Here is a 15,630-nt window from a genome sequence, read left to right as displayed (position 1 = left end):
TAATTAGCTGCTGAGATTAGGAGCTATAATTAGAAGATCATTAGCAGATTATTTGGGATACTTGATTAGTTAGCAGATTATTTGGGATCCTTGATTAGTTAGCAGATTATTTGGGATCCTTGATTAGTTACCTATATTGTACATATGTAGTACTATTTATATCCCCAATTCTTGAGGGAATAATCATGTCAATATTTCCTCTCATTCTTCTTCTTCAAAGATACCAACCATATGATTATCTATACCTAATAATCAATTTGGTTTTGGAGTTCGCATCGATTTTCAATGCGGAGGTGCTTATTTGTTTTTGAGTTGAAACATGATCACTTTTAGCATTCAATCAGTTCTTGATATATGTTTTAATTTTGAGTAACATGTATGTGGCGTTCATATAATTCCTGTATTATCAATTTAGTTTTGGTGCATTATGATAATTAAGCAAGTTTAGAATCTTTAATATGCTAGAGTTTTGGTGTTGTTTTCTTGAAGGCTTTTGTGTTCACATTATTTCTAGATAACCATTAGTGTTCATTATTATTTTTAAATAGCTTCTATTTGGAATTACTAATTTAAGAAGAAAAATAGCACTTTAATAATCCTTTTATAAACAATTCAGGCATGGTGTAGTTCTGTTGACTTTTGGTTTGAATGTTTTGGTTTGTCTTTAAAGGTTTCTATACTTCTTTGTTTTTCTTTAGTTTTTCAAGCTAATTCTTCCGCAGTACCACTGTTTTCTTTTGAATGTAGATTCCTTTTTTACCATACCGCCATTTTTGCAAACTTTTGACTGATAATATCAATCTCTGGCATACTTGATTTACGAGCTCTAGCTTCTTACCTGCATTTTCCCATTTAGAGTGAATGGTTCTAACAATTCAAAGCTGATGGTTATATAGGCCATGGGTTAATTTTAAAAGTAGAGTAGCTAATCAATCCCTAAACCATTTGATGAATGCGTTAACATATAGGCCCAACTATGCTTTGGGAAGAGGTTCTCTGTCCTTGTAATGAAATATTTGATATTTTGGTGCTATCATTTATAATCTCTTATTTCCTGAGAGTGCTAAAACATAATAAATGTAAAATTGGGATATGCATTAGTCGTCTGGACAACCTCTCAGGTGGAATTTTGAGACTTTGATACAAATCCTATAATGGTTCTTCTTTTCCTCTATGCTTGATGCCCTTATCCATCCTTGAATTAAAAAGATAACTCATGGGCAACTTCATTGAGAAATTTGGTGGTAACTTTATACAACTTCATTGAGAAATTTGGTTGTAACTTTATAAGTAGTCATTGGTTGTATAAAAGATATAGGAACAATACTATGCATCCTGAAGCTTATTATTTTATTAGTGACAGATTCAAGATAAAAACATAACCTCTATAAAACAGGCAGCAGATTTGAAGAAATAAAGGCCTCAAATTTGAGATATTGTTGGAGGGCATTATTGACAAGGCACGCCAAGTTTAGTATTTAAGTCAAGAAAACCAATAGTTCAGCATAGTTAATGCAGAAATATAATTTTTTAAAAATAAATTGTTATAGACATGGAATGATTGTCAAAGAAAATAAGAAAGTCAAGTGGATGGCAATTGCACACGGGCAAGAGAAGTGAAAATTTGAGTCTGAATGAAGTACAGTCAAGGATGGGACAAGAATTATATGCAATGCAGCTTGTGTCAAATTTTGAGTTTAAGCATATCCACCATTTTCAAGTTGTAGAAAACGTTTTCCTAGTAGTATCCTCTTTGTTTCTTGAATATCAAACTTTAATATATAAGCTTCAAGGTATTTTATGTTTCCACAAGCAAAATTACATGGGGAGATGATATTTTACTGTGATCATCACCTATTCTGTTTTTGGCTATTTAGGAAAATTTGTCCATGGAGCTTTAATGAAGTCTAAGTTGGTAAGACTTGAGATGTAGCTCTATCAGTTTTCAAGTTCCAAGAACTTTAGAGTTATGGTTCAGATTTTATGGATTTATTTGGGGCATTGTAATATATTTTCCAGTCTTTTTGGAGTATGTCTTATGTTTCTATTTAGATAAATTAGCAGCTGGTCAATTACTTTGAGTCTAAGGGGGCAATGTTGTAAATTTAAGTCTTATCTAGGAATCTTTGTTGGGTTGACTTAGAGGATGTGTACTAGTTTTGAAGTCCTTTTCTTAAAGGTGTAGCAGTTTAAGTCTATAAAAACCTAGGAATATAATATTTTCAATCCACTTTTGTTATTGAATAAAAACCAGCATATGCTACTTCAAGTTGTGTGATGCAAGTCAACCCACACTGGAGGAAGTTTAAGTGCAAAGCCTAAGTGTTTATCCTTTTATTTTTACAGTTCATCGATATTGTTTATTACTTACTACTCATGGGTATTGTTCAGAAGTGCTATTTATCATTGTCAATTACTCCTCACTGTGCACAATGCTCTGCCCCTAAACACATAACCTTCTCTTTTATGTTCTCTTTGCCTTTTAACCTATTCTCATATAAACCCTAATTGTTCAGCTAAACATCTATCCCCCCTAAGCCTCCTCATAATCCCAAGTTCCAGCTTTAATAGCTAGCCTTCCAAGCAGTCCTGCATATGTAGCCTTCCAAGCAGTCCTGCATATGTAATTCTTCATATATTTATGGGTTCTTCTAGTAGTTTCTGGTAGAAGTGAGCATTATTCGGTTCAAACCTAAAAAATCAACCAAAACTATTTTCAGTTTGGTTTCAGTTTTAATTTTTAGTAAATTTTGGTTAGGCTCGGTGAAACACCAATGACTGAACTGAAAGTTGTTCAAAAAAAAAAAAAAAGAAATTTTAACTGTATATATTTATAAATTTTTGTCTAAATATATATTTAACATATATTTTTATCATATTATTTACATTCTTAAAATTTTGGTTGGTTTGGTTCAGTTCTTTATAAATTGCAGTTCTGTTAGTGTTGGAAATCAAGGCCTCGCCATTATATTAGAAGCTGTCTTAAAATGAAGTTTTAGGAATTAGTTGCTTGTAAGTTGCATTGAGATTTTATGATTATTGCTTTTTGTGGTTTCCATGAAGCTATGAAAATAAAACCTTACAAGGGATTAAGGTTAAATGGTTGAAAATCAAGGCCTGGCTGGCAGAAAAAATGGTTAGAGAATGAGCAAGTAGCAAATTGAATTAAATAACTCTAGAAAAGAAAACTAAAATAAGAAACAAATGAATTTTTTTCATTATTCATCAAGAGACTTTCTTGCTAATCTATGCACAATTTCATATTTTATTTTGAAACTAATGCAGAGGATAGGTTTTCTTATGTTGAATATACTTGTGCAGATTTGCTGTCTGGAATTAGAAAAGAAGCAGAAGCAGGGAGGTTGCCTTCAAATGTTGCAGCAGGGATGGAAGAATTGTATCAGAATTATAGAAATGCAGTAAATATATATACTTAAAACTCATCCTTTTAATGGATAATTCATGTATGTTCTAGTATGATTTCTGTACTTGCATGAAAATATTATATGTCGTATAAACAAAAGGCCAATAACATGTCTTTAACCATATTGTTTGACGGGGAGCAGATATAGCTCATTAGTGCATCAAGTGAGTTGGTTGTTAGTGGCCCATGTTGAGTCATAGAGTCAGTGGTCCATTTCGTTGCTGAGTCTAGGATTGCTTGTCATTTGAAATTATGTTGAAGGAGTTGCTTAGCAGCGGAAGTAGTTGTGAAGGGTTTTCACGTACTAATGTATATTCTTTAACTGTTGTTGGAGTATGTGGGTAATCCCACATCGGATAAATACAACTAACTAAAAGGGCATATGATGTGAAGGGTGAACCAACCAAAATGGCTTAGGCCATTTTGTGTTAAAGGTAAGCCCAACTCATTATAAGCCCAATATTAAACATATAATTGAATTTGATTTGATTAATTTGCTCCTAGGGCCTAGATTCTCAACAACTATATTGAATGGGAAGGCATAATTGAAATCCCAAATAGATTGTTTTGTTTGTTACAACCCAACACTGGAACTTTTTCTTGCTCTTTTGATATGCTCGGTCTTTTGACCTTGTCACCCTTTATTGACAGATATACAATTTTGAAAATTGTTTCAGTTATCAATTGCAATTTGTTTCTTAAAGTTGTTTTTTATAAATTCATTAAAACAATGGGCTAATCATATCGAAGTCATAATAGAACGAAATTCATGACTAGTTGTGGTAATTAAATCCAAATTCTTTGACAATGATGTTCAAAATATAAGTATTAATACTGGAAAATTATTAAACATATACTTGGAATTGTTGATGGTTGATTTTTGTTCCTTGTTCATATTCGGCTAAAAAATCTCCCACTGTCATGGACTTGTATATATTTAGATAATGAAATTTTAAGCACAAATCCATCTCAAATATCTTGTCTTGATAGAAAATAACAAGTTATCATTTGCGTCAACCTTTCTTGTTCAGTATTCGATTGGTTTAGTAAATGTAAGTCCTGGTGATTCATGGCCTTTACTCCATTAAAACATTGAAGTGTTTGATAGTTGCATGCATCAAATTTGCATGATTAAGTATCTATCCCTTTGAATTAGAAGAGGACCTCTGTGCTTCTTGTTGGAAATAGTTGTTTGATCTCCTTTTCTGTAGTGGATGTTATTGAAACATTGTCTTCAATTGAACATATTCATATTCACAACCATTCTTGGCCCCATAAATGTAAATCTATTGATTCATGGCCACAATTCTTTCATAAAATCCTTGTTTTTGAATAAATATGCATCAGATATGTATAATTTAAGTAGCTATTTACCTTGGGATTTAAAGGACCTAAAATGCTTCTTGTTGAAAATAGTCGTATAATCTTCTCTTCTGTGGCAGATGCTGTTATAAAATCCTCTTGGAGAGTTGTAATGACTCTTACTGATGTTATGGTTGCATCTTTGTGTGATTTCACTTGATATGATGCAGATCTAACTGTTTCTAGTCTTTTTTATGTTTTCAAAAATAAAAAAGGCCGCTGTGAGCTCAGCCTATATCTCATGGATGCTAATCATTTTTTGCTTTTCTGGATAAGTAGGGTGTGTACTATAGCACATTTAAAGTGCTACAATAAATTGGCTGTTACAGTTGCATCTGTATGTGATTTCTTTTGTTATGATGCAGATATAATCGTTTTGAGTTGATGCAGATATAATTGTTTTGAGTCTTTCTCTATTCTCAAGAACATAAAATAAAAAAAATAAAAAAAAAAAAGAGGAAGAAAGAAAGGGCCATGATAAGCTCATCCTTTTCCTCATAGATGTTAACCATTTTTCCCTTTTTGGATGAGCAGATTGCACAAAGGTACGTGTAAAGAGCTCCTAAAATGACACAAATATTTGAAATAAAAAAAATGATAAAAAAGAAAAAAAAAATTAAGGTTTTCAATCTTTGGTAAAAATGGATTCCAAAAATTGAGCTCAAACATTTTGCTTTAGTGGTTTTTTAGCTCAATCAAGCAAACTTCATTCCTTCAAGGCTGTAGCATTAAAATCAAGGACTGAATTACTTAACTTTTACTCAGTTTTCTTAGCCTTTGGCTGTATTCGGCAACAACTTTTTAAGTAGCTTTTAACGTTTTAACTCATGTAACGTTTAGCTTTTAGTGTTTTATGAAACACTATTCAAACAGCTAACACCTAGCAAAACAGCTAATTTTGCCGAATAGACCCTTTATCTCAACTAACTTTATTGGGCTACATAATCTCTTTTGCATTTCTACTCTATTCACTGCGAACAGCATCTGTTGAATCCTGGGCAGTTTTATTTTCGATCTGTTTTTTTTTTTCTTTCTTTTTTCCAAATCTTGTATGTATCTTCTTGTGTCTTTTATTTTTTTATTTTTTTATTTTTTTTGTCTAAAAGTTCTTTTGGTAGGATGCTATAATAGGAATTAATGCCACTCATGAAATCTTCCAAGTTAATTTGATTACTATATTTTGCATGTTATCCTTGGTAGTCAACTTTTCTCCTATTGATTGGAATTGAAATTAGAGATGGACTTGCATTTGTTTTTGGGAAGATGTTTGGAAGGGAGGTAGTTCTTTTGATATTTTCATATGCCTTCGTAAAATCTTTGCTGTCCACAATTACCTGCTTTTGATGTACATCTGTTCCTTGGAAATTTTCTTAGTTTGAGAAACTTGATAGGCGGATGTTGGATCTTTTGTCCTTACTTGAACTCTTTAATTCATCTTGGCCTTCTTGTAGTTTAGATAGGGAAATTTGCATTTTGGGACAGTTTCATGATATTTTTCCTGTAATTTCGTTGATACTTGTCTTTATTGTGTTATGAGTTCCAACTGTCATTCCTTTTCCTTTAACAATTTCAAAGTTGGAAGGTTAAGAATGCAGAATGCATCAATTTGTCTAAAGAAAGGGCATGAGCGGATTTAGCATCAAGCAATGGAGGCACTTGCCCTCATTGCTGGCCCACCACCCAAAACCATTAAGCCCCTGCTCAAATTGTTAATGACTTTATAAAATTAATGGGCTTGTAGTTAACTGCAGGAAGCTTGTAATCCTGATGTCTGGACTTTTTCCCTTAAAAACCAGGAAAATGTTATGATCTAAATTGTAAGTTTTTAATTTACTTAAGGATTATATTGAACCCACAAGTTAAAATTAGTAGATATTTTTATTTAAGAAATAACCTTATTTATTTACTTTGAGCTGGGTGAATTTTGTGGGTTTCATATGTGAACTACATGTGATTTACTCATTTTTCTTTATTGCATCTATCATAATTTCTGTAGCATTTTTTTTCCTGTTGTCATTTTTATTAAACATATGTATTTGCTTCTCCTAGTGATAAAAACTTCTGGGTCCTTCTGATTCTCCAACAAACTAATAAGAATGATTTGTTGAAAATATGAAAACCTAGCAAAGCTATCTCCTGCCACATGAATCACCTGCTTCGAGGTGAACTAGTCATTTTCACATCTGTTTTCTTCATTGCACTACTTCATGGTCAAATTAGACAAATAATTTGGCATTTGTGAGGGAAGGCAAGATTTAGAGGATTTATGGAGTGAATTTGTGGGCTTTTGGTAGGGGGAGCTGGGATTGTGCAATTTTTGCAGTGATTTTTAGAATATTTTGGTACAGAAAAGGTAGGATTTTTCAGAACCAGAATTTGCTTTGTGGTTGCTGTGAAATAAGATAATTATTTTTACCTTGTTATGAACTATGCTTTAGGGGTCCTTAAGAGTTTCTTTGGTCACACACTTGAGGAGATTGCAAGGTGTTATTCGTTAGTCTTATTTTCTTTTTGATGTACTGTTCTGGTTTCTTTGTGACGAGAATATCTTTTTGGCATTTGTGAGGGAAGGCAAGATTTAGAGGATTTATGGAGTGAATTTGTAGGCTTTTGGTAGGGGGAGATGGGATTGTGCAATTTTTGCAGTGATTTTTAGAATATTTTGGTACAGAAAAGGTAGGATTTTTCAGAACCAGAATTTGCTTTGTGGTTGCTGTGAAATAAGATAATTATTTTTGCCTTGTTATGAACTATGCTTTAGGGGTCCTTAAGAGTTTCTTTGGTCACACACTTGAGGAGATTGCAAGGTGTTATTCGTTAGTCTTATTTTCTTTTTGATGTACTGTTCTGGTTTCTTTGTGACGAGAATATCTTTTACATCCATTACGTGACGCGGAACCCAATGAAAATAAATTTCATGAACTCAATGACAAGTTTTGGAAGAGATCAAAGATCTAGAATAAATTCCCCTCTATGGCACCCAAAGCTTAAAGAAGCAAGAACACCAATAATAGAGTAAAAGAATAAGATAAACGCCACAAAGAATTGATAAGTTTACCTTGATTCTTGATGCAATTAGAAGAATGCAATCTCACACTCTCTAAAAACATGAACACGCCTAAGCATGAAGAAGTAGTCTTTAATTCATTGAATAATCGTTTATAATTACAAAATAACAAGCTATTTATACTAATCTAAGAGGTCCAGATCCTTAAAGGATTTAGAGTTAGCTAAGGAGTAGGATTTAGCAAATCTAAACCAACTAAGGATAAGACTAATAAAATCATAACAACTTAAGGATTTGGAGATCTAATCCAAATCCACTAAAGATTGACTAAATCTAATCAAAATAAGGCTAATTATTCAAGGGTGGACGAAATATTGGAGGCCCAACCCATTAGCATTGCAAAAACACAAAATAAACTAACTATGTTAATGAGAGGCAGACAGTTGCACGGTCCAGGGCGTGTCAAGGCGCACGGGCGTGCGCGCATGGATGGGCTTCCTTCGCGAGAGGCAGTAGAGTGCACGGTCTAGGGCGTGCCAAGGCGCACGGGCGTGCGCGCATGGATGAGCTTCCTTCGCGAGAGGCAGTAGAGTGCACGGCCTGGGGCGTGCTAGTTGGCACGGGCGTGCTCCAGATCATGTGTTGTTCCTTGAGAGGCAGTAGCTTGCACGGCCTGGGGCGTGTCACCTTGCACGGGCGTGCTTACCAACTCAACATGTGCTTCTATTAATGTGAGAAACTTAGGTGTTTCTTCAAGTTCTTCATAGCACTTGTTGAAAGCAAGGTCATGGAGCTCTTGTGTGATTTGCCCTTGAATGTATAAGGACATGGTTGCTCCATACTTCTTTGCACGGCTTCTTGTAATTGGTCCACTAGGAAGTGCTAATGGATTGCCATTGTTGTGGTCCTTGTTCCCTTGAGCTCCATAGGTGGTTGGTGGTGGTGGATCCGTATCATTACGTGTGTCTCCTTTTTTTTTTTTAATATATATTTTTTTGGAATGAGTTTTCCTTGCTGCCATAAATTGTGCATTGTCTCCATAGCTGTCAATATGAAAACCCTCCCATTCTAACATTTCTGGTACTACCAATCATTGTTGTTCAGCATAAAACTCACGCATAAAATTATAATGTACCAGATCCCTGATTTACTTCATGCTTCTTTGAAGATATCCTCCATAAAGGATACAGCTTTCTCGAACTTTATTTGAATACTGTTCTGCCATTTACAATTTTTTGGCATTTCCTTTTCTTCCATTAAGTCATTATATCCATTGGGTGTCTTTTCAGGTGATACAAAGTGGAACTCCCAATGCAGAAGAGATCATACTGTCAAATATGGCCGTTGCTTTGGATCGTATAAGCTTGGATGTTGAGGTATTTGGATTGCTAATACCTCATCAAGATGCTTCAATAGCTGAAATTATTTGCTTGCATGAACTTCTTATGTGAAATTGGCAGTAAATTTCAGGACCCTTTTGTCTTCTCACATTATCACAGAGCATTGAGAGAGCCGTTTGACTACTATAACTTCGGTCAAAATTATATTCGTCCTTTGGTTGATTTTAGGTGAGCCCAGCACTTTATGTTATTATGTTATCCCTTGTTCATCTAGTCTTAGTGGCTTGATATTATCTGGATACAGCTTTCTCAAACTTGATAGAGTATTGACTACTTTCACTTTATTTGAATATTGACTAATTTGTATCATGGTCTGCGCTGTTATTGTTTGAAAAATGTTAGGAAATAAAGGTAATCAGAATAATTCAATTGTATAATTTTGGGTTTTATTTGTAATTTCTTCATTCAAATTTGTGATTCAATTGAAATTTCACATTTTCTGAGCAATTGAGATGATTTGGCATTTGAATTGCTGAGTTGTCAAACATGCATGTAAAGGACTGATGTGACATCAGCTGTAATCAATTCATTGCTGAAATAATATTCTCCCTTTCCAAATTCTCTCTCTCCCTCTCTCTCTCACTTCTTCTTCTTCTTCTTCTTCTCTCTCTAATTTGATCTCACAGTCAGACCTTGCATGACTGTAAGGCCTACAAAAAATTGTCCTAGTACGAATGACATAATATAGGGAGTTTTCCCCAGTTTACATTTATGATTTTAACATTTTGGTCTATGTTCTGCATTTGGGATATTATGGTTCTATGTTGTTATTTTTTGAAAAATTATCTTAGGATCTAGACATAATATGGAAAGTTTTTCCTGGTGTACATTTCTGATTTTAGCATTGTCAAATCATAAATATTTGTTGTTTTCACCACCGTAATTTAAAGTTTTTCATATTCTATTTTATAGTGTCCTGCATTGTTGTTTTGTTTGCTTTGATATGGATGTACAATTGACCTTATATGCAATTAACATAAAAGGGTGCTTAATGAATCTGTTAGAGGCAGATACATATTCTTATTTATATATATATATATTTTTTTCTTGGGGGGGGGGGGGGGGGGGTGTTAAGTCGACTTAGCTAATTACAACTATAGAATAATTAATTACAAGATATTCTAACACCCCCCTCAAGTGATCAATGCCGTTTATGATATTCTGATTCTGCACTTGATCTAGCCACAACATCTTGCTTTTTACTTTTCCAGGATATTAGATTCCTCCAATCATAACACAATAGCCTGAAGTAGATCGGTTATCAAATGGAGGACCTGCCCAGTCTACATCACAGTAGCCAACTACTTGTGTATGACCTTTGTTTTCATATAATAAGCCTTGCCCATGGGTACCTTTTATATATGTCAGAATGCGAACAACAACATCCCAATTACTGTCACACGGGGACTGGAGAATTGGCTAATCACACTTACTGCAAAAAAAAAAAAAAAAAAAAAAAAAAAAAAAAAATTTAGTCGTGTGATTATGAGATAATTAAGCTTACCAACAAGCCTTTTGTATCTGCCAGGATTTTAAATGGCTCCCGTTGTCCTAGAACAAGTTTCACATTAGGATCCATAAGAGTATCCACAGGTGTGCAGTCTATCATGCCAGTCTCTTCTAGTATATCTAGTGCATATTTCCTTTGTTATGACAATGTCATCAACACATACCGCGAATCAAGTTCATTTATCATGATCTCCAAGTCGGTAAAAAACTGATTGATCAGCTTCACTTCGACTAATGCCATTTGTTGAACAACACTAAACCTTTCAAACCATGCACATGGAGATTGCTTCAAGTCATACAGAGATCGACATCGACATACCAAACCGGACTCTCCTTGAACAAGAAAACTAGGTGGTTGTTTCATATACACTTCTTTAGCCAACTCCTCCTGTAAGAACATTTTTAATGTCGAGTTGATGAAGAGGCCAATGGTAAATAGCTGTCGGAGAAAGAAGTCGGAAAAAGCAATCTTTGCCGCTGGTGAAAAAGTATCACTGTAGTCAAGACCTTAAATTTGTGTGTACCCCTTGGCTACAAGCCTAGCTTTAAAATGGTCAATTTTGCTATCAGGACCAACTTTGACGGCATAAACTCAATGACAATCAATGGTACTTTTGCCAGGAGGCAATGGAACAAGTTTCCAGGAGGTTTTATTGTGAAGAGTAGTTATCTCGTTAGTTATAGCTGAGGACCAGCTAGGATTGACAAGCTCTTCACTGACATTCTTAGATATAGAAACAACAAACAAGGTGGAAACAAAGGCGTAATAGGAAGGAGATAAACAATGATAAGTTAAGAAATTGTAAACAAGATGAGGATTTCGAGTGGAACGAATACCTTTTCGAAGATCAATGAGAGGAGCAGCTGCTTCTATATTGGCATGACCGGTGTAGGAGTTGAGTCACTAGGCTGTGTACTTGTATGGAAAAAAAGGTCAGTAGTAGGAGAACGAGAATAAACTTGAAGTGGTTGAGATATGGCTGGATTTGGAAGAATAGGAATCAGAAGGAGTACAAAAACTAAGTGCTAATGAGTTGGCTGGCTTGGAAAGGAAGGAGTTGTCTCGAAAAAGGTTACATCCGTAGAGACAAAAAATTTTGAAGACATGGAGTCAACATTTGTATACGTTTTTGCAGACGAGAATAACCTAAAAAAACATACTTAATTCACTTGGGCTGAAGTTTGTCTTTCCCAGGAGTATGGTCATGAAAAAAGCAAGTACAACCAAAGACACGGAGAGGAAGACAAACCATATCCTTTTTAGGAGAACATGATTACAAAGAAGTAAAATACGAGTTGTTTGGATGAGATGGCGGTTCTTTTGTTCGACGACATTTTGTTTTGGTGTATATGCACAAGAAGATTGATGAAGGATACCTTGAGAAGATATAAACTCGTTAAATGGTTGACAAAAATTTTCTCAACTATTATCACTGTGTAATGTTTAAATGGAAACACCAAACTGATTTCAAATCTCAGCACAAAATTTTTGAAAGATAGAGAATAATTTAGAATGATTTTTCATTGGAAACAATCAAGTACAATGGCAATAGTCATCAATAAAAATAAGAAAGTAATTAAATCCCTGTTGAGAGAATCTATTGTAATTGTATTTCTTGTATCTCATCAATCGATTACATAGATCTATAGATAAGGAATTCCTATGCTACCTAGCTAATTAGGAATATAAATCATAAACTAATTAGGAATCTAACTCCTAATAGAACTCTATTTACAACTAATCCTTAACACTCCCCCTCGAGTTGGAGCATAGATGATAGATGTTAATCATGCTCAACTTGTTACAAACTACTACTTTCAGCAAAGCACAATACCATACTCATCAACTGTACCCACTTCATTATGGCAATATAGAAACCCAAACCAAATAGTAGTAGCAGAATTAAGACAACACACTTAGGTTGTCGAAACAAATCTCACTGAACCAGAAAACAACTCATAGGGCTGTTTCAAGCTTCCATAATCAATGCCTCGAAGAGGAAGCCCAGTAGTGCAGATATTCAGAAACGCAGCAAAGGAAAATCTGGCAAACGGAGCACACCACTGAAGGCCAAGAACACAATGCAATTCACTGGGGTTGCACTGCTCTCGATAAAGGAGAAGGTTCAAAAGCAGAATACCTGTAACTGCAGCAAAGGTGCAGTACTAAACCCTAATGCAAAAAGGAATCACTAGCAAATCATCGAAAATTACCTAAACCAATTGTCACAGCAAAGGAAAAATATGTTTCCTCAGCAAATTAAAGCAACAACAGTAGCAGAGGACTGCCCGACACAGCTGCAACAGAATCGCAGCAAACGAACCTATTGAATAAGCCCAAAAATGACGATGTAACTCACTGTTGTTGATCGGCGGCTGGAGAATATCCTAGGGTGGGCGGTGAGGCAAAATACTAACCCTAGAAAGGCTTCCTAGGGTGGCAGTGGCTTCTCATAAGGGAAGTTTAGGTTTTTTTTTTTTTATTTTTTATTTTTTGTGAATGGAAGGCTCTGATACCATGTTGAGAGAATATATTGTAATTGTATTTCTTGTATCTCATCAATCGATTACATAGATCTATAGATAAGGAATTCTTATGGTATCAGAGCTAATTAGGAATATAAATCATAAACTAATTAGGAATCTAACTCCTAATAGAACTCTATTTACAACTAATCCTTAACAATCCCAAAGTTGTACTAACTCGACTAGGATCCTAAACATTAGAATGAACAATGTCAAACTTAGATGAGGCTTTATTATTGACATGTTTAGTAGAAGAAACACGAGCTTGTTTCCCGAGTTGACATGACTCATACTCTAAAACAGTTAATGAAGATAAACTAGGAACTACAGTATTGAAGTTCGGTAAGATTAGGATGTTCAAATCGGTTGTGAAGTTCAGTGGAAGCAATAGTAGCGAAAGCAACAGTAATTCTAGGAATGGAGAGGTAGTACAACCCTTGTGACTCATATCCTATTTCAATCATCTTCACCACACGTTGATCCTGCACAAAGACATAGTCAACTATGAAGGACACAATACGATTAAGTTGTTTGGTCAATTTACTAGTGGAAAGTAAATTATAAGGGCATTCAGGAATGAATAAGACTAAAGTCAAAGTCATTGAAGGAATGGGTTGAATTTCCTTAATGCCCTTGATCTCAGTTTGTGGACCATTAGCTAGGATGATGAGTCTGGAGAAGCGGTGGCAGTTGAGGGAAGTGTTTCATTACTAGAGATGGGATCAGAAGCACTAGAGTCAAGAACCCAAGGATCGTTGGTTGTGGATTTAGTCAAACAAGCAACTAAGTGTTAGATTGAGATATGGAGGATGACTACTGTATTGGTAATTGTTTGGTAGCCCAAAAGTGTACATATTCATCATAATCGGATATGTCAAAGTGATCGAGTTACTTGATGTACCAGGCAAAGGAATTTCAGCTCCATTACTTTGAACCATGTGAGCAACTGGTCATCTAGTACTAGTAGATTGATGTTTTGGTGGTTTACCATGCGATGTTCAACAGGTTCCCCAGGTATGAATAGGTTTGTCATAATGTGTACAATGTTTAGATTTGTTTCCTTTCCATTTTTGACTACCATTTTGTACAACAAACACTGATGCTTCAATATTAGGATATGATGTTGGAGTCACAGAAATGCAAAGAAGTCAGAGCAGAAATATCTTCCAGTGTGGGGATAGTAGAACCTGTTAGTATTTGATCTCGAACAAAACTAAGATCAGGTTGAAGACCTATAAGTGCCAAGACCATGAAGAATTTATTCGTCTGTTGTTCTTGTGTTGTAACATTCTCTGAGAAAGGCATAACATAATTAAATGCTCATGCAACGTTTCAACTTGTCCAAGATAACTAGCCATATCTTGTTGATTTTGCTGCAAATGGACAATATCAAAGACAACTTTGTATATTTGTTATATGTCATTTGTATACAACGTTTGGGCTTTAGTCTAGACCTTAGGTTTTGCAAGATTGAAATAAAGGAAGTAGTTTGGCATCAAGAGAGTTTCACAATAAACTACACAATTATGCATCAATCTTACACCGTGTTGTCCTATCTATGGCAAAATTCATTGGCATTTTTACTTAAATGATCATCATATCCTTGCCCCATAAACCATAGTCCTACTAAAGAAGCCCATTAAATATAGTTATTGTTGCCTAATAGTTTAATAGTGGTAGCAGGGGATACTAGAGAAAAGAAATTTAAATAGATTGGATGGGCTCAGTAGTTCGAGTCATTATGATACTGAATAAGGGCAAAGAAGGAAAAAGTTGTACCTTTTTAGAAGAAACAAGGGGGCTTTTTGTACCTTGGCAGAAGAAAGAGAAAGACCTAGTGAAAGGGGTGACTTGAAAAAGGACCATTGGACTTGGGCGAATCAGATGGTGGTGATCGTTGAAGGAGACGACACCAGAAAGTGAGCTCATGCGCCGGCGTGTGTACCGGCCATCAAAAACTTGTGGCGGCGTGTGGACGTCGCAGCAAGGGTTTCGGTGATGGAAATTGATGACTAAGGTTACTGCCATCAGCGATTCTTCTAGGATAGGCGGTGAGAACAAAAAATGGGCCATGGTTAGATCATTTGCGTTTTGGCAAAAAAGGGTTACATTTGATAAGGGAAAAGAAGATCAGAGAAGAAGAAATCGGGCCCTGTTTGGCTCTGATACCATGAAGAATTCAGAGAAGGTTTGAAGCTTTTGCTTGATTATTCCCTCAAACACATTAGATTTAAATAGAGTAAAAAAAAAAAAAATATATACAAATATGGCAAGTAAACTTAGCTAATTACAAACTGTAGTCGTAGCTGTAGTTATAGCTACAAAATATTCTAACAATAATTACAAGATAGTCCCAACCTCAATGGCTAGCTTTTGAGGTATGGTTCTCCCAAGATTATAAG

General features: G+C 35.0%; 1 protein-coding gene across 4 annotated transcripts in view; it reads left to right on the top strand.

The window, feature by feature from the left end:
* Positions 1-15,630, top strand: part of ATS1 (phospholipid/glycerol acyltransferase family protein) — a 43,602-nt gene that overhangs the window by 9,194 nt on the left and 18,778 nt on the right. For all 4 annotated transcript variants that reach the window (XM_089715810.1, XM_089715809.1, XM_012225396.4 and 1 more), the window contains 3 exon segments: positions 3,322-3,419; positions 9,083-9,169; positions 9,264-9,361. In XM_089715810.1, coding sequence (XP_089571936.1) covers positions 3,322-3,419; positions 9,083-9,169; positions 9,264-9,361 — 283 coding nt within the window.

The sequence above is a fragment of the Jatropha curcas genome, chromosome 11, assembly GCF_041381405.1.
Source record: "Jatropha curcas cultivar XTBG-Jc1 chromosome 11, XTBG_Jcur_1.0, whole genome shotgun sequence".
NCBI classification, from domain to species: Eukaryota; Viridiplantae; Streptophyta; class Magnoliopsida; order Malpighiales; family Euphorbiaceae; genus Jatropha; species Jatropha curcas.
Note: the sequence above shows the minus strand (reverse complement) of the source record. Positions and strands in the feature narration are given on the sequence as shown.